Source organism: Mesoplodon densirostris, chromosome 2 (genome assembly GCF_025265405.1).
Source record: "Mesoplodon densirostris isolate mMesDen1 chromosome 2, mMesDen1 primary haplotype, whole genome shotgun sequence".
Lineage (NCBI taxonomy): Eukaryota > Metazoa > Chordata > Mammalia > Artiodactyla > Ziphiidae > Mesoplodon > Mesoplodon densirostris.
In genome coordinates, this window is record NC_082662.1 from 69,230,102 (window position 1) to 69,245,693 (window position 15,592).

General features: G+C 38.6%; 1 protein-coding gene across 1 annotated transcript in view; it reads left to right on the forward strand.

Annotated features, from left to right (window-relative positions):
- The window catches only part of AK5 (adenylate kinase 5), a 253,833-nt gene that overhangs the window by 12,773 nt on the left and 225,468 nt on the right, over positions 1-15,592 (forward strand). Inside the window, exons 4-5 of the mRNA XM_060084682.1 lie at positions 1,662-1,831; positions 1,928-2,041. Of these exons, the coding sequence (XP_059940665.1) occupies positions 1,662-1,831; positions 1,928-2,041 (284 nt within the window). The remainder of the gene's footprint in view (positions 1-1,661; positions 1,832-1,927; positions 2,042-15,592) is intronic.

Genomic DNA, 15,592 nt, shown 5'->3' on the forward strand with positions numbered 1-15,592 from the left:
AAATATGAAAGATAACTTTCATTCTTCAGGGATCAAATTAGTTTGAATTTGTTGACGGCATTGATCATGTAATTATTTGTCTTCAAGCCAGTCCATGGCTTGTCTTCAAGCCAGCCCATGGCTTAATAGGCCAAGAGCAGCTATTTGGAACCAAAACTTTTCATTTGTGAAGTAATGAATTTAATACAGTAGTAGTTTATAATGGTAAGTCTAATAGGGTTGGATTTAGAGTTTCTTAGAAAGACAATGTCAAAAATGTAAACAAATTTCTATCATAAGTTTAATAAGGCAATGAAAAGGTGAAAACCAGTTTTATTAGGATCATTATTTGGGATTGAGGTTAAGGAAGGGGTCTCAGTATACTAGCTGATCTTAGAATTCTGCACATTAAAATTTTTTAAGAGGAAATAAGCCCTAGCCAGCCAAGTTCACTCACTCAGAACTCTTCTTACAAAATCCAGAACAAAGCGAAGCAAACACCATTCTTTTTTGCTTATGTTATTTGCAACAAGAATTTTTTTAAATGTACTAAATAATGGTATGTAAAATGATTGCTACCCCCCAAAAAACTTGATAAATTGAATTAGTAGAGAGAACATCAACTCACTTTTCTATTGAATTTTTATTTTTAATATTGCTTAACCAATTATAATTATGTTTCAGTGAATATCACCAAAAACAATTCATTACTTATTATCATTGACTTTTTAAAATATTTTTTCTACAGTCAATAATTTATGATTAAGTATTTTACAATATTTTATTTTTATAATTGCCAACAAATAACAAATTAGACTGGGATGATTGTTATGTGCTTTATTTTGAAATTTGCTCAGACTTTAGATTCCAGTTAGTCTAGGTTGTCTAGAAATATAAATTTACTAAAATAATGTAATATGATTTGGAAATAAAATATGAGACATACATTTTATAATTTTTTACTGCTTATGCTTTTAAAAAATAAATGGCAGTTACCGATTATTGGTATCAATTTATGTTGCAAAATATTGATTATTTCATGCTAATGTATCACAAAATCAAAACTATCATGAGTTCTATGAAATTGTTCTACCTTAAAGATCTCTTCCATTCACTCTGCGTATTTATTGCATAAAACTTCTTTTGAATTTTAAAGGATATAAGGCAAGGAGATGGATGAACAGACAATTCAAAGAAAGATTTAAATAAGCCATGTCAATATCGGTGTGCCTTTGGTTAAAACTAATTTTTACATTTCACGAAACTGCACATTAACTCTTTGTTCGGATGTAACACATTTCTGCCATGGCAGTCATTGTTTTTTGTATCTCATAGATTTTTCTTTGATTACAGAGGATAAAAGTATTAGAGTTTACACAGAAAAAGGGAAGTGGTTTCTTTCAACTGCATTATTCAGTTTTTAAAACTAGTAGTTTACTAAAATTGGTAAGGGAAAAAATGTCTCTTTCATCTAATACAATCAATCACAACAATTCTACCCTTTCCTCGGCTAAATCTACACCTCCTCTGCATTCAGAGGTCACACTGAGATGCCACAAGTAGAATGGTTTCTGCCCTGGTACTGGTCTAGACTCTGCATCTCAAGATGAAGATAATAGTTGTATGAAAGGGTGTTTCTTATTGTATCAGAAGGTCCCAATTTTGCCTGTTTTAAATGATAGGTGGTCCAGGAAGTGGAAAGGGTACTCAGAGTTTGAAAATCGCTGAATGTTATGGATTTCAATACATTTCTGTGGGAGAATTATTAAGGAAGAAGATCCACAGTACCAGCAGCAGTAGGAAATGGAGTCTTATTGCCAAAATAATTACCACTGGAGAACTGGCCCCTCAGGTACTGTTGTATAATTTGCTTCTATTCTGCAAAGATTTTTATACCACTTGTGAGTGTAAGTTTAACTGTGGTTTTTCATCTTTTTTCTTAAAAAAGGAAACAACAATTACAGAGATAAAACAAAAATTGATGCAAATGCCTGAGGAAGTGGGCATTGTTATTGATGGATTTCCAAGAGACGTTGCCCAGGCTCTATCTTTTGAGGACCAAGTAAGAATGTCTCCTTATCTTTTAAATGACCTTTTTTTTTTTTTGCTTAAATATTTGAGATTAAAAATATATATCTATTTCTTGGAAGACTTGCTCTTATTTGGAATGAATTCTAATCTGAAAGTGAACAACTACATTCATTTGGGTTGGCAGAAGGTCATTTCGTTGGCACACATGCTTAAAAACTGAAGACAGTCTCTGCCAAAAAGAAAAGATAAAAACCAATAATAGAATTCATTATTTTTTATCAAAAATGCAAATCTCTCTAACCTTTACTTCAGAATACTTTCCCTAAGATTGTATTTTTAATCTTTAATCACTTAAAACAAGCCTTATTCAGTACTGCCCGGGGATGTAAAATATCACCCCATACTCACAGTTAAGGAAGCCCTCTTCACCGGTGTATGAAACACTAAACCACCTATCTATAACAAGGTAGGGTTCAGTTTGCCAGAGTTTACTGAAATTCGAGTAGACTATGCCTGCTCAATACCCAACAATCTATTTGAAAGAGAAATAAATCAATTAAAATATTTTGTATGTCTATTTAATCTTTGTAAAGCTAGTGTGTCTAATTTTTCAATGAAAAATGTTAATTACAAAAATAACAAATTTTAAGTCCTGGTGTAAAAAGTGAACGTCCATTAATGCCCTTCTTCCATTCCACTGCCCATCCTCTCCTGAGAAATAGAAATAGTGTTCAGCTGATTATATATCCTTCCAGGCCTTTTTCTATATACTACACTTTTACACACCCAGGCATGGACATGTGTGCATGCTCATATACAAATGCAGTTTTAATTTTCATAGCTATTTCCAAACTGTCCTCCAAAAAGAATGTTCCAAGTTATAGTCCCATCGATGTTGAATAACAGTATATTTCTCCAGACCCTTTCCAACCAGATATAATTCATATTTAAAATTTTTGCCAACCTGTTAAGTAAGAAACTATTTCACTTTTTATATTTATATTTCTTGAGTTATTACTGAGGTTAAGTATATTTGCAGATACTTATTCACCATTTGTATTTCTTTCCTGTGTGAATGCCTGCTTTCCTTTGCCTATTTTTCTACAAACTTGTTTTTCTGTTTCTTATTTAGAGAAACCTTTAATATATGACCGATATTAAATCAAGGAGGACTAAGTCAAATAAGTTGTCAGTTTATGTCTCATATAAAAGAAGTGTGGAGTTAGGCAGTTCAAGGCCAAAGATAGCTTCATGAAAGCTGTCTTTGAATATTCATATTAACTGTTTTGGGGATGCTTATTGTGCTGGAATATCTTTCTCCCCTCCTCAGATCTCTCCCTCCCACAACAAGTCCAGAACCTCTTCTTACTCAGCTTACTGGCTTGGTTCTAATTGCTCTGGCCTTGAAGAGAGAAAAACTAGAAAAATCAATTTTTTGTTTTTGCTATTGCTGCCAAATGATATTGCTGTTGAAAATGGGTACTATGTCAGCCATTCCATGTGATTCGTGGCTACAGTGGAAGCATGAGAGCCAAGCAGGCAGGAATTCACACCCAAACCTGGTCCACACTTCATTTCAAATGAAATGCACTTGGCGAGTACAAGCAGAAAAGCTGAGTGATTCTTTCTGTCTATTGCTTTTCAAACATGCTATGTCTCTTGCTTCTCCCCTGGATAATAACTCAGGCAGATCCTAGAGTTTTCCTGGTCACAGATAGTTTCATTTTTAGGTATTAAAAAGCCCAGTCCACAATTATATCTCAGTAAAGCTGGAAAAAAATTTAATAAAACAAAGCCCAGTCCAATATAAATCAAAACTTCAGTTTCTCATTCAGTTTAACATGTCTGCTATCCTCAGCTTGGGCCTGGTTCAGGCTCAGAAACCTAAAGTGATGTCTCAGAATCCTGAAATTCTTCCTCATGTTGCTTGCAATGGGGCAAGTAGTGAAGAAGGGGCAGAAAATGCATGACTCTCCATCAGCTCTCTCTGCACACCTGATCAATCTCCACCTTCTCTTCTATAGCCTGGTCATGAGTGATGGGCCTTCACCACAATGGGTGAAGGGTCATGGTATCAGTTTGGGGACATCTGCTAGCAGGTTCCATGAGATGGTCTGGTATCTCTCTGTAGAATGTACAGTCACTTGCATTTACTGTTCTGAGCCACACTTCTGAGGCTAGAAAAGTCCAATGTAACATTTTCTTAGGTTGCCACTGTAGCAGCCTAGAGGTTCTTGCCCCCTCAGGCAGTCCAGTGGTGTCTGAAGTTGGTGCTGCCTTTGATGACCTGCAGGAGTTCGGAGAGTGCAGAGGCAAAGCTGCAGTGTTTAGGTAAAGCAAAGTGTTAGGGTCAGCCCCTATTACTCCACACCCTAGGTAGGCTTAAGCTCCTGTGATGTCATTTTTTTGGGTACCATTTCTGACACCAAATGTGTGGGGAGTCTCCACACCAATTCTCCAATCCTCTGTCACCAACTAGATGTCCAAGAATTGAATTCAACTCTGACACTAAATATCTGGAGTTAGCACAAATCCTGCAGGTTAAGACTCAGTCCTACATGACTGCCCCCAGCTTCAGACATCATTCAAAAGTCCGAAGGGCACCTGTATTCTCTCCAAACAGCTGTAAATTTGGAGCTTTCCATGACATCCCCCTCAGATTTGATAATTCACTAGACCAACTCACAGAAATCAGGAAAATTCTTTATTTACATTTACCAGTTTATTATAAAGAATACAACTCAGGAACAGCCAAACAGAAGAGGTGTGTAGGGCAAGGTATGGGGTTGACAATGGGGACCTTGAATGCCATCTCTGGGTGCACCTCCCTCCCAGCATGTCAGTGTGTTCACAAACACAAAAGCTCCCCAAACTTAATTGCTGAAGAGTTTTTATAACCCAGTCTTCAAATCCCCTTCCCCTCTGTGGAGGCGGGGGAGTGGGGCTGAAAGTTCTCACCTTCTAGTCTCATGCTTGGTCTTTCCAGCAAACCAACTCCATCCTGAGGCTATCCAGTGGCCCTGCCCTGAGTCACCTCATTAGATTAGACTCAAGTATAGTCAGAAGGTGCTAATTACGAACAGCAAAAGACATTCCTATCACTCAGGAAATTCCAAGTGTTTTAGAAGCTCTGTGTCAGGAATCAGGGACAAACACTAAATATATATATTTTATTATACCACACTCCTCAAAGTTTTTCTTTAACCAGCTTTTTTTTTTTACTGATCATGTGGGCATGTATAAACACACAGGCAGAAAATTTTCCCCAAGACTTCCTCACAGGTCCAGAACATAAGAAGAGATGGATTTCTGACATCAGCCATATACACTAGTGATGGTAAGACCATTGTAAGAAAAAGACCTAACACTTAAGTGGACAAAGAAGTGTATTTTTTTTTTCTCATAGGGAAAAATGTCAACGTGAACAGTCCAGATTGACTGGGCAGCTTTTCTCCTTGAGATCATTTAGGTTTTTTCCAAGTTGTTGTTTTGCCACCTCCTAGGCCATGTCATCATCTGTCTGATCGAAGCCGGGTTGCCATCACATATGGGTTCCAAGTGGCACATAAGGGGAAGAGAACATGAAGGTCTGAAGTCCCAGATCTGGAAGTGGCATCCATCACTTCTGCTAACATGACATTGTTGAGAATTTAGGTGTGCTGTAATTGCAAGGCAGGCTGGGAAACTGAGTCCAGTTCTATTACTGTGGAAGGATGGGAGAACTGACTAGCAGCTTCTACACAAGTTTGCCCCTCTGACCATCCAAATGTCTCCATGCTCCCTTCTTCCCACACAGAATGTACTCACTCACTCCCTAAAGAACACAGACCAGAACCCCATCATCTAGTTCAAAAGTCGAGAATCTTTATTGATATTCAGTTCTCTCCATTCGGTCCAGATTTGATTCCTCATCACAGACACCTATAAACATCAAGTTATCTAACCTCCCTGCCAACAATAAGCAATGGAGGAGTAATACCAGAAGAAGAGAAATAGAGGCTCCTATTCAGAAAAGGGAATTTGGGCAATATAAATGGTAGTCCCTGAACCACAGCAAATAAATCCTGTGAGGCAGGGATTGCCAAGGGTCTCTGCCCTGAAAGTGGAGTGATTTCCTGGCTTAGCCCATTGGCAACTCCATTTTCTCTCTCAAGGAGTAACTCTTTGCCTGTTCTCTTCTGAGTCCCCTGGCCCTCTGAGAAGTTCTCCTTATTGTCTATTATTCTGCATGGTCACAGGTCACATCAAAGTGATGTGTTGGAGACTATGCCTTCCTTAGGGGAGGTATTTTAAGTGTGAAAAATAAACAAGCTTTTTCTGGCTAGGCTTATAGTTGCTTTGCATTTTCTCAAAAATTTGGTCGGCTTCTGCTCTTTTTGCTTGCAGGTAGTTCCATGTTCTTGTAACTACATTCAAAGTTCTTTTCTGGACATATCAATAGATATTAAGCTGCTTTGTTTGTTTTCTCATCTTGATGGCAGTTACTTTGAGGCCATATAAAACAACAGGCTTGGGTAGGAAGGCAACATTCTTAGTCTGGGTTTTGCCTTAGGGCTGGGTCCCTACTTTTGGAAGGAGTTGGGTAATTATTGGGAGTCCTTTGAGCAACACTAGCCATATATTCTGCTGTCTAGAGGTATAGAAGCAGTTGGCTTTTTCAATCTTATGAGGTCTTAAATTACCACATACTGTTGTTTTTCTTTATCTGCTTGCAAATTGGTCAGTTCTTTCTTGGGCTAATCTTTTTCTTGTTATATGTTGCCAAACACAACAGAGAACATCAACACATACTAACATTCTAGCTCTTTCTAGCCATTTCATCTCTAACTATGGGCTCCATAAGAACATGGTCTGCCTTCCAAGTTATCACAATAGTTATACCAATCATTTTGCAGTGGTATAACAAGGGTCACCAACTTCCAATCTAAAATATCTGTACCTTTATTGCCCAAGAAAACCAATACCATACAATTTAGTTTTTGATGAAGTAGTGTCCTACTCATATGACTATTGTCTGTATTTTTTAGAGTGAAGCCAAGTTGCTATAATAAAAAGACAGTGGTACAGTGGAGTAACACAGTAACTTATTTCTCTTGTATGTGACAGCCTCTCCATGAATGAGGGCCCTCATTCATTCATAGATTCAGTCCTCACATTCATTCACAGATGCAGGTTCTTTCCAAGTTATTGTTCTTCCAGCCCCTAGGGCAATGGTTCTCAGTTTTTTTAGGTCATAAGACCCTTTAACACTTTTAAAAATTATTAAAGAATTCAAAAAGCTTTCATGTACATGGACTATATCTGTTGATATTTAGCATATGAGAAATTAAAACTGAAATCTTTAAATATTGTCATTAAAAATTACAATAAATCCATACAGGTTAACAAAGATAACACATTTTTATGAAAAGCAATCATGTTTTCCAAAACTAAAAAAAAAAAAAAAGTGATATGAGAGGGCTTCCCTGGTGGCGCAGTGGTTGAGAGTCCGCCTGCTGATGCAGGGGACGCAGGTTTGTGCCCCGGTCCGGGAGGATCCCACATGCCATGGAGCAGCTGGGCCCGTGAGCCATGGCCGCTGGGCCTGCGCGTCCGTAGCCTGTGCTCTGCAGCGGGAGAGGCCATAACAGTGAGAGGGCCACGTACCGCAAAAAAAAAAAAAAAAAGATATGAGAAACATTGCTTTACATTTTTACAAATCCCTTTAAGTTCTAGCTTAATATGAGAGAGCTGGATTCTTATGTCTGCTTTTGCAGTCCAGCTGCTATGATATCACATTTCACGTAGCCCATGGTAAACTCCTGTACATCTGTGAGAGAATGAGAGTGAAAAGGCACACAGTTTCTCAGTGTTAGTATGAAAATAGTTTTGATCTGTTTCCTCCCTGAAAGGGTCTCAGCAATCCTCAGGGGTCTCGAGAGCACACTTTGATAACCACTGCCCTGGGACATGGTTGACATCTGCGTGGTGAAAGCTAGGTCGCTGCCATGGTTACTTCCAGGTGGTTGGAAGAGGGAGAAGAGTGGAGAAGGTACGTGCTCAACTGTTTAAGTCCCAGACCCCAAGGCAGCACACATCACTTCTCACAGTCCATTGATGAGGACTTGAGAAACATGGCTACATCCTAACTAACAGGAAGGTTGGGACACAGAGTCACGTGGTCACGCATGGGCCTGGCTACAGAGTTGTTATTATGGAAGAGGGGAAAACGGATTCTGAGAAACAGCCAGCACTTCGCACCACAAGTGGCATCTGTGCCCTGTCTTTCCTTCCTGCCCTTACTTCTCGGCCTGAGCTGAGCTCTCCCAGCTCTCAGGCCTGCCGTTTGAGGGGAGACGTGGTGACTCTCCTTATCACCATAGTCTAGCCCAGTTTCTCCTCCTTGCATTTTCCTTCCTATCTGAAACATTTCTTCTCATCTTTGGTCTGATTGTTGGCAAGAGATGACAGATTAGTGAGGGGAAGGGAATCCAGCTAGGCAGGAATGGGAAGTCTCAGATCTTTTCACCACCAACCAAACACACTGCACAGCCAAGATTTCAATAGACAGTTTAGAGTCCACAGTCAGAACCTAAGCAAATTGGTTTTTTTTTTTTTTTTTTTTTTTGGTACGCAGGCCTCTCACGGTTGTGGCCTCTCCCGTTGCGGAGCACAGGCTCCGGACGCGCAGGCCCAGCAGCCATGGCTCACGGGCCCAGCTGCTCCGCGGCATGTGGGATCTTCCCGGGCCGGGGCACGAACCCGTGTCCCCTGCATCGGCAGGTAGACTCCCAACCACTGCGCCACCAGGGAAGCCCGGCAAGTTGGTTTTTAAAGGTTGGAGAATTTCATATTTCACGAGCTAGGAGTGGGGAGAAAAGCTTGATTTCTGTAATGAGGATTTATTAACAACACAGTCAAGCTGAAACCAAGAACTCTACGGTGCTATTTTTGAAAATGAAGGTGGAAAGCTTACACTAAGTCTATTTAAAAAAAAAAAAAACTGACAGTAATTAACAATACATTCAACTCTCTGGCCCCAGCTAATTTTCCAATTTTATGTATCTCCCTACTCATTTTACACCACACTGGACTACTTCCTGTTTTTTGCAGTGACCTGCTCCTGCTATTTCCTCAGTGCTATTTATATCATCCCATAACTTGCCTTTCTTCCCTGTGCATTCTGTTTTTGAGCTCCATCTGTTTTGATACGTATAGACCAAGTTCATTCTTATAACTGTTTCATAATGTTGCATCCTATAAATATATCCTGTTCTATTAGTGGAATTTCAGGTTGCTTTAAAATTACTGCTATTACCAACAGCACTGTGATCAACATCCTTGCACACATCTCCCTTTGCATATCTCAAAAAGATCTCTCAGAGAGGCATGGACATATGTACACTACCAAACGTAAGGTAGATAGATAGTGGGAAGCAGCCGCATAGCACAGGGAGATCAGCTCGGTGCTTTGTGACCGCCTGGAGGGGTGGGATAGGGAGGGTGGGAGGGAGGGAGACGCAAGAAGGAAGGGATATGGGGACAGATGTATATGTATAACTGATTCACTTTGTTATAAAGCAGAAACTAATAAAAAAAAGATCTCTCAGGAATATTTCTAGAAGTGGGTTTTCTAGGGTAGAAGGAAGCTCTGTGTGTGTGTGTGTGTGTGTGTGTTAAACCTATATTTTAAATTTGTTAACATGTCATTAAAAAGTGATCTTATATATTTATGATTACTTCTTTCCTATTTCCCTGATCTCACCAATACTTAGTTTCAAATTTTATTTTTGGTTACCTGATAGATTAGAAATGTTTTTGTATTGCTATTTTAATTTATATTCTCCTAATGACTAGTGAACTGAAATATTTCAGAAACTGTGTTTACTGGCCATCTGCATCTCCTCTTTTTAGAACTGCCAAAACATAAGCTTGGTCCCTTGGATTACTTGAGTTTTTATTAGTGATTTGAACATTCATGATAATAATTCTTTGTTATATATCTTGATTATATTTTCTTCCATTTATATTTTTCTAAATCATGTTTGAAAAACATACAGAATCATGTCCTATCTTTTGTCCTACAGGAGTTTTAAATTTTAATATGGTAACTTTATTAGAATTTTCCTTTTGGCTTTTGCATTTAGATCTTAAGAAAGCGTTCCCTATAGTCTCAAAAATATTCTATATTTTTCAAGCTATTTTTAGTTTTGTTTTGTTTTTGTTTTAGTTTAGTTTTGTTCAGATATTTATTCTATCTGCATTAATTGTTGTATATAGTGTGAGGAAGAGATAGAATTTTATTGTATGTTTTAAATGGAAATTAAAAATGTATCCAATGGTCCGAAGATCATGTGCATCTTTTTTCCACTGAAATGACTTCTTCCTGTATAGACATGGGTCTGGTACGTGGCTTCTCGCCTCACTTGCTTTGTCTGTTTATGTATTTCTGCATCAATCTCATGATTTCAATCAAGGAAATCTAAATTATACCTTGATGCCTGAAGGACAGACCCCTTCCCTTCTTCTTTTCTAAATTGGCTATGCCTATGCATTTACTCTTCTTTATGGATTTTCGAATCAATTTGTCAGACTTATTAAAAACTGTAGAGATTTTTATTCAAATTTCAATATAGATTATATTTTATACAGATTAATTTTCAGAGAACTGACATTTTCCCATCCATGAACATTACCATATCACTCCATTCATTCAAGTCTTGTTTTATGTTCTTCAGTAAGTAAAGTTTTATAGTTTTCCATAGAAAGTCTTGTACATTTTTTGTTAGCTTTGTTCCTAATTTTGCTACTATTATGAATGAGATACCTTTTTTCTAACCAATTCTTCTTAGTGTTCAGTTGATGTTTGTGGAATTAGAGTTTGTGTTTGTGTTTGTGAGTGTGTCTGTCTGTTTCTCCCCTCAGACAGTATCCTATTCTTTTCTCTGTGTCATTTATGCTGTAAACTTCCTTCCATTCTTCTTCCTTTCTCACCATTATCACCCCCATGACCCCCAAACCTGCCCTGCTAACTTAGCATGTTCCTTTATTGTATTGAGTTCCATTAAATGTTTGTTGGTTGGAAGTGGAAAATAAATATTAGTGTCATGGAAGGTAAGGAAACTGAAGCTCACACAAGTTAAGTAACTTGTCTAAAGCCACCTGCAAGTGAAGTCAGAGCTAGGATTACAAGGACGGGGATACAGATATTCAAGACCACTAGCTTTCTGTCAACTTGAGATCCCAAACTGGCAGCCCTCAGGCTGAATGTAGGCTTCAGACATTTTTTTTGAGTGTATCAAATTCTAAAATTGAAAGACTGCATATTAAAAGGTAGATTTCAGGCTTGTCTGGAAACTTTTGGAGATTTGGTAGCTCCCAGTCCACATTCCTACATCTGAGTAGTGCTGCTGGCATGGGACAATGTACATGCTCTCCAGTTAATGGCAATCCCTCATTCCCACCCCAGTCAGTAGCTCGCCTTTGCATCACCAGCCTGGTCCTTAGAAGGCACTGGAGTCCATACCCCACAGTGCCATGGCCCTCCCCATGGTCCTCGCCTTGTCTCACCTGTGGCTGATTTTAACTGTTGTCACCAAAAAGGAAAAAAAAACTCACAAATATACCCAGACCCTCCATAAGTGACATATGGCTGTCTGACATAGTTGGGGCCACACTGTCAGCCTATATATTAAATATTTGTGAAGCTTAATTTCTCCCACTTGTCAAATTTAAAAAATTGATTTAAAATGAAGATCTAATATTCCTTCCTTCACTCCAGTTCATCATCTTGAGCCATCTTCTGGGGTGCTTACATCGCACTTAAGGAATTATAGATGAGGGGATTAAATATGTCTGATTCATCAGAGATCATTAGCAGTATAACTGAAGTAATGGCTTCTTTAACACAATTTCAAACTCTCATTTAAAGCAGCAGTTCACCGTGGTTTGTTTCCTGAGATGTGTTCTGAGGTGTGGTGTTCATAGTTAAAGCACCAATGCTTAGTGAAAACAGACACTAAGCATTTTCGCTTGGGTTGTAGTGGAATAAGTGGTCAAGTGAAGGAGGTAATGGGGAGGGGACTTTTAAGCCCCCTCAAGACAGCCTAGCTTTGGCCATTGCTTGGGAATATTTATTTTAAATAAAGTAATGACCCAAGATTATCCTTATAATAATGTCAGTCTTACTCATTTGCATTCCTTCAGGCTTCTTGAGTAAGGGAAAAAGGACTCCAGGAATTGTGCCCCAAAGGGTTGTGGCCCGGGACAGACACAGCTCTTGTGAATTCCCTTTCTCATACATTGTGGGATAAAAGAGGGTGAGACATGCTGGAGCAGGTACATACGACAATTAAAAATTTATTCTTCTTCTAGTTGTGATTTCCTCTAGGATCTGTAATTTAGCCTCACCTTTGCCATTTAAAAGGAGTTTAAGAATAGAGTTAAGTTCTGAGTTTGAGTGAGTGAGATTGGACATATGAGAAATTCTCAACTAGATAAATATAGTTTTTAAAAATGCTTAGAGATAAAATAAAAAATGTTCAGAGGGCTGTCATCCTACTTTCATAGTGAATTGATTTGACAGACTCATAATTTGATTTGCTATTCCTAAGGGAGACAAATTTGATTTGCTTCTAAAGGGGAGTGATTTAATTTTAATTAACGAATTTTTTTCTAAGCATTAGCATGCTCATGCAAAATAGTAAAGAAAATGTGGATGTTTTCCCCCTGGAATTAATGACTTGAAGCTTGCTTTTTTTTTTTAACATCTTTATTGGAATATAATTGCTTTACAATGGTGTGTTACTTTCTACCATATAACAAAGTGAATCAGCTATACATATATATATATATATATATCACGATCTCTCAGGACATCGATTTAAATGGTGGTTGGAGTTAGGCTTCTTTACTAACATGTCTGATGCTTGATTTGAGAGGAAGACTCAAATAGCTGGGGTCTGGAACAGCTGGAGTTCCTCAAGCATCTTTTCCTATCCCATCACATGGAGGTCTCAGGGTGACTGGACTTCACAGTAGCTCAGGGCTCCAAAGGCATGTCACCCAAGAGAGCCAGAGGAAGCCCTATCCCTTTTTTTAACCTAGCTTCATAGATCATGCATCACATCTATCACTTTCTGTTTGTGAGAAATTAGTCACTAATTCTCCCATATTCAAGGAGCAGGGACTTAGAATCCACTGTTTTTTTAAATTAGGAGAGTGTCAAAAACAAAAAACAAAAAAACTTGTCAGCATGTTTTAAACCACCACACCATGACACTCAGTAAATAGATACCTACTCATTCTTCACTTTGCTCACATCTGTCCCTTCCCTTCATTTCCTTTCTTCCTAGTCTTTTCATGCTACGTGCTCACTTCCATCTATTGTCTTCACTTTTCCACCTTTCTGGTCCTTATTCTTTCCACATCCAGTCTGTCTTGTGATCTGATTAATGTCCTGTGACCAGATTAATCTTTCTAAAAGGCCATTGTCATTAATTCATTCTTCTGGTCGAAAGCCTTTAATGCCAATTACTATCCACAAACATGTTTCTCCCTGTATGGTTTGTTTCAGAATCAGGTACGTGCCTTGCCAAAAAATGTGCATTGTTCAAGTCCCTTCACAGAATTACTGAATTAGAATTTCTCATGAGTGGAACCCAAGAATCTGCAAGTTAACAAGTTAAAAATCTTTAGCAAAGCTGATTCTTAAGCACACTAAAGTGCAAATTGATGTAGTGTTTAACAGCACACAGCAAAGGTTCTCAGCCATAGCATGTTGCCATAGTTATGGAGCAAGCCTGCTGTTGCTAATAATACTGAAGTTCTGAAATTAGAGCATAAGCCCACAGTTATCCCAATAATGTCACCTTCACTAGTCTTCACACTTGCTTTCTTGAGTGGGAGAGAAATTCCTTAGAATGGGAGGAATTTCACATAAGCTGTGTTCTCAGTATTAGTGTTATAGGGTTCTTGGGTCTCTGTGAAATCACTGCCCCGTGCAATCTGATCTGAGATGGACTTGGCTCGTCTTACCATCTCTTGAACACTTTTTGCCCTTGCTGTCTCATTATTTGTCCCTCCTTGATAGTCATTTTTTGCTGTTTGTCAAATCTCACCCTCCCCCGGACACTTTCCCTTAGGATCCCAAGTCTTGGAGATTCCTCTCTACTCTCAGCTCGTTGAGCAAAATATTTTACTGTCTGTAATATTTGTATAGCACTTATCACATAGTACCTTAAATTGATAACTATTAGTTCTTTAGATTTCTGTGTCAGTCAGGTTCCAACAGGAAAGATATAGAACATGCAAACAGGATAAACAGAAAAGTTTTATTAAAAATTATTGAAAGGGTATGTACACCCTTTCAATAAGGAATAAGGAAACTACAAAGGATAGTTCAATATCACAAGGCTGTTAAAAGTGGGATCAGTTACCATCCCCAGGCTCACAGTTCAGTAAGGGGAAGAAGTTTCTTGAACTCAGAGAAAAGACAGATATATGAAGAAGGCTTCCTTACCGAAGCCTTGACCTTTAGTAGAGAGAGGTAGCCAGCTTATGATAAACCCAGAGGACCAGAACCAAGGGAATAGGTATCCAGACTTTCATCTCCTCCCTTCCTCTGACCTCCTCCTGATGTTGACCACAGCCCAAAACCAACTGAAAACCACAGAGCGACAGAACCCATTGATTCATTCCAGAAAGTCAGCCAGCCAGGGCCCAGAGTTGGGGAGAGAATGGTGGAGAGTGGAGCAAGAGAGGCAAAGGGAAAAGATACTGCACAATTACAAATTCATTAAGGCAGAGAGTCTTGCATCTACTTTTTGTCATCCTCACAACCCTGTAATGAACTATTGCATATAGTCGTTGTTCTGTAACTATATCTTCATTTTTTTATGCCAGCACCCATTGGTTTTATTTCCCCAGAATGCTTGATAAGGATGAGTGATAAAAGGCTCTCCCAATGTTAACATTTTGTATTTTTTGCACAGTGATTCATTCAAACAGAAACTCCTGTATTTCCTTAATTTCCAGACCCAATTTCCTTAATGTCTTAAATAGAAAAGGCCAGTTCCTTGAGAAAATGCAGATGCATTTATAATTTGAGTCTCCTCAGGAATTACCAAAAATATAAATTCAAATTAAACTGGCTGTCATATATTTTGGAAGCCCACAGTACTCTTCTCAGATCCTACCAATTTAGCCTCACTGACTCTAAGCACATCGCATTCTGTGTAGAGTAAATATGTGCACAAGTGTGCCCCGTGTTATGAGAAAATAAGGTCAGAGATGCTGAAGTTCTATGAAGAATAAACAGGGTCATTGTTTACATTACAAAAGGACTCCTACCTTTACAGAAAGATTCAACTAGGATTTTCATTATTTGGGTAGAAACAAACATACTTTAGTTTTATAATAGTTGCTTTTTAAAAATAAAGGCACAGCCAGGTTGAAAATAAAGGACAGAAAAAGATATACCCTGCAAATACTAAAAATAAGAAAGCTGGGGCTTCCTGGTGGCGCAGTGGTTAAGAATCTGCCTGCCAATGCAAGGGACACAGGTTTGAGCCCTGGCCTGGGAAGATCCCACATGCTGTGGAGC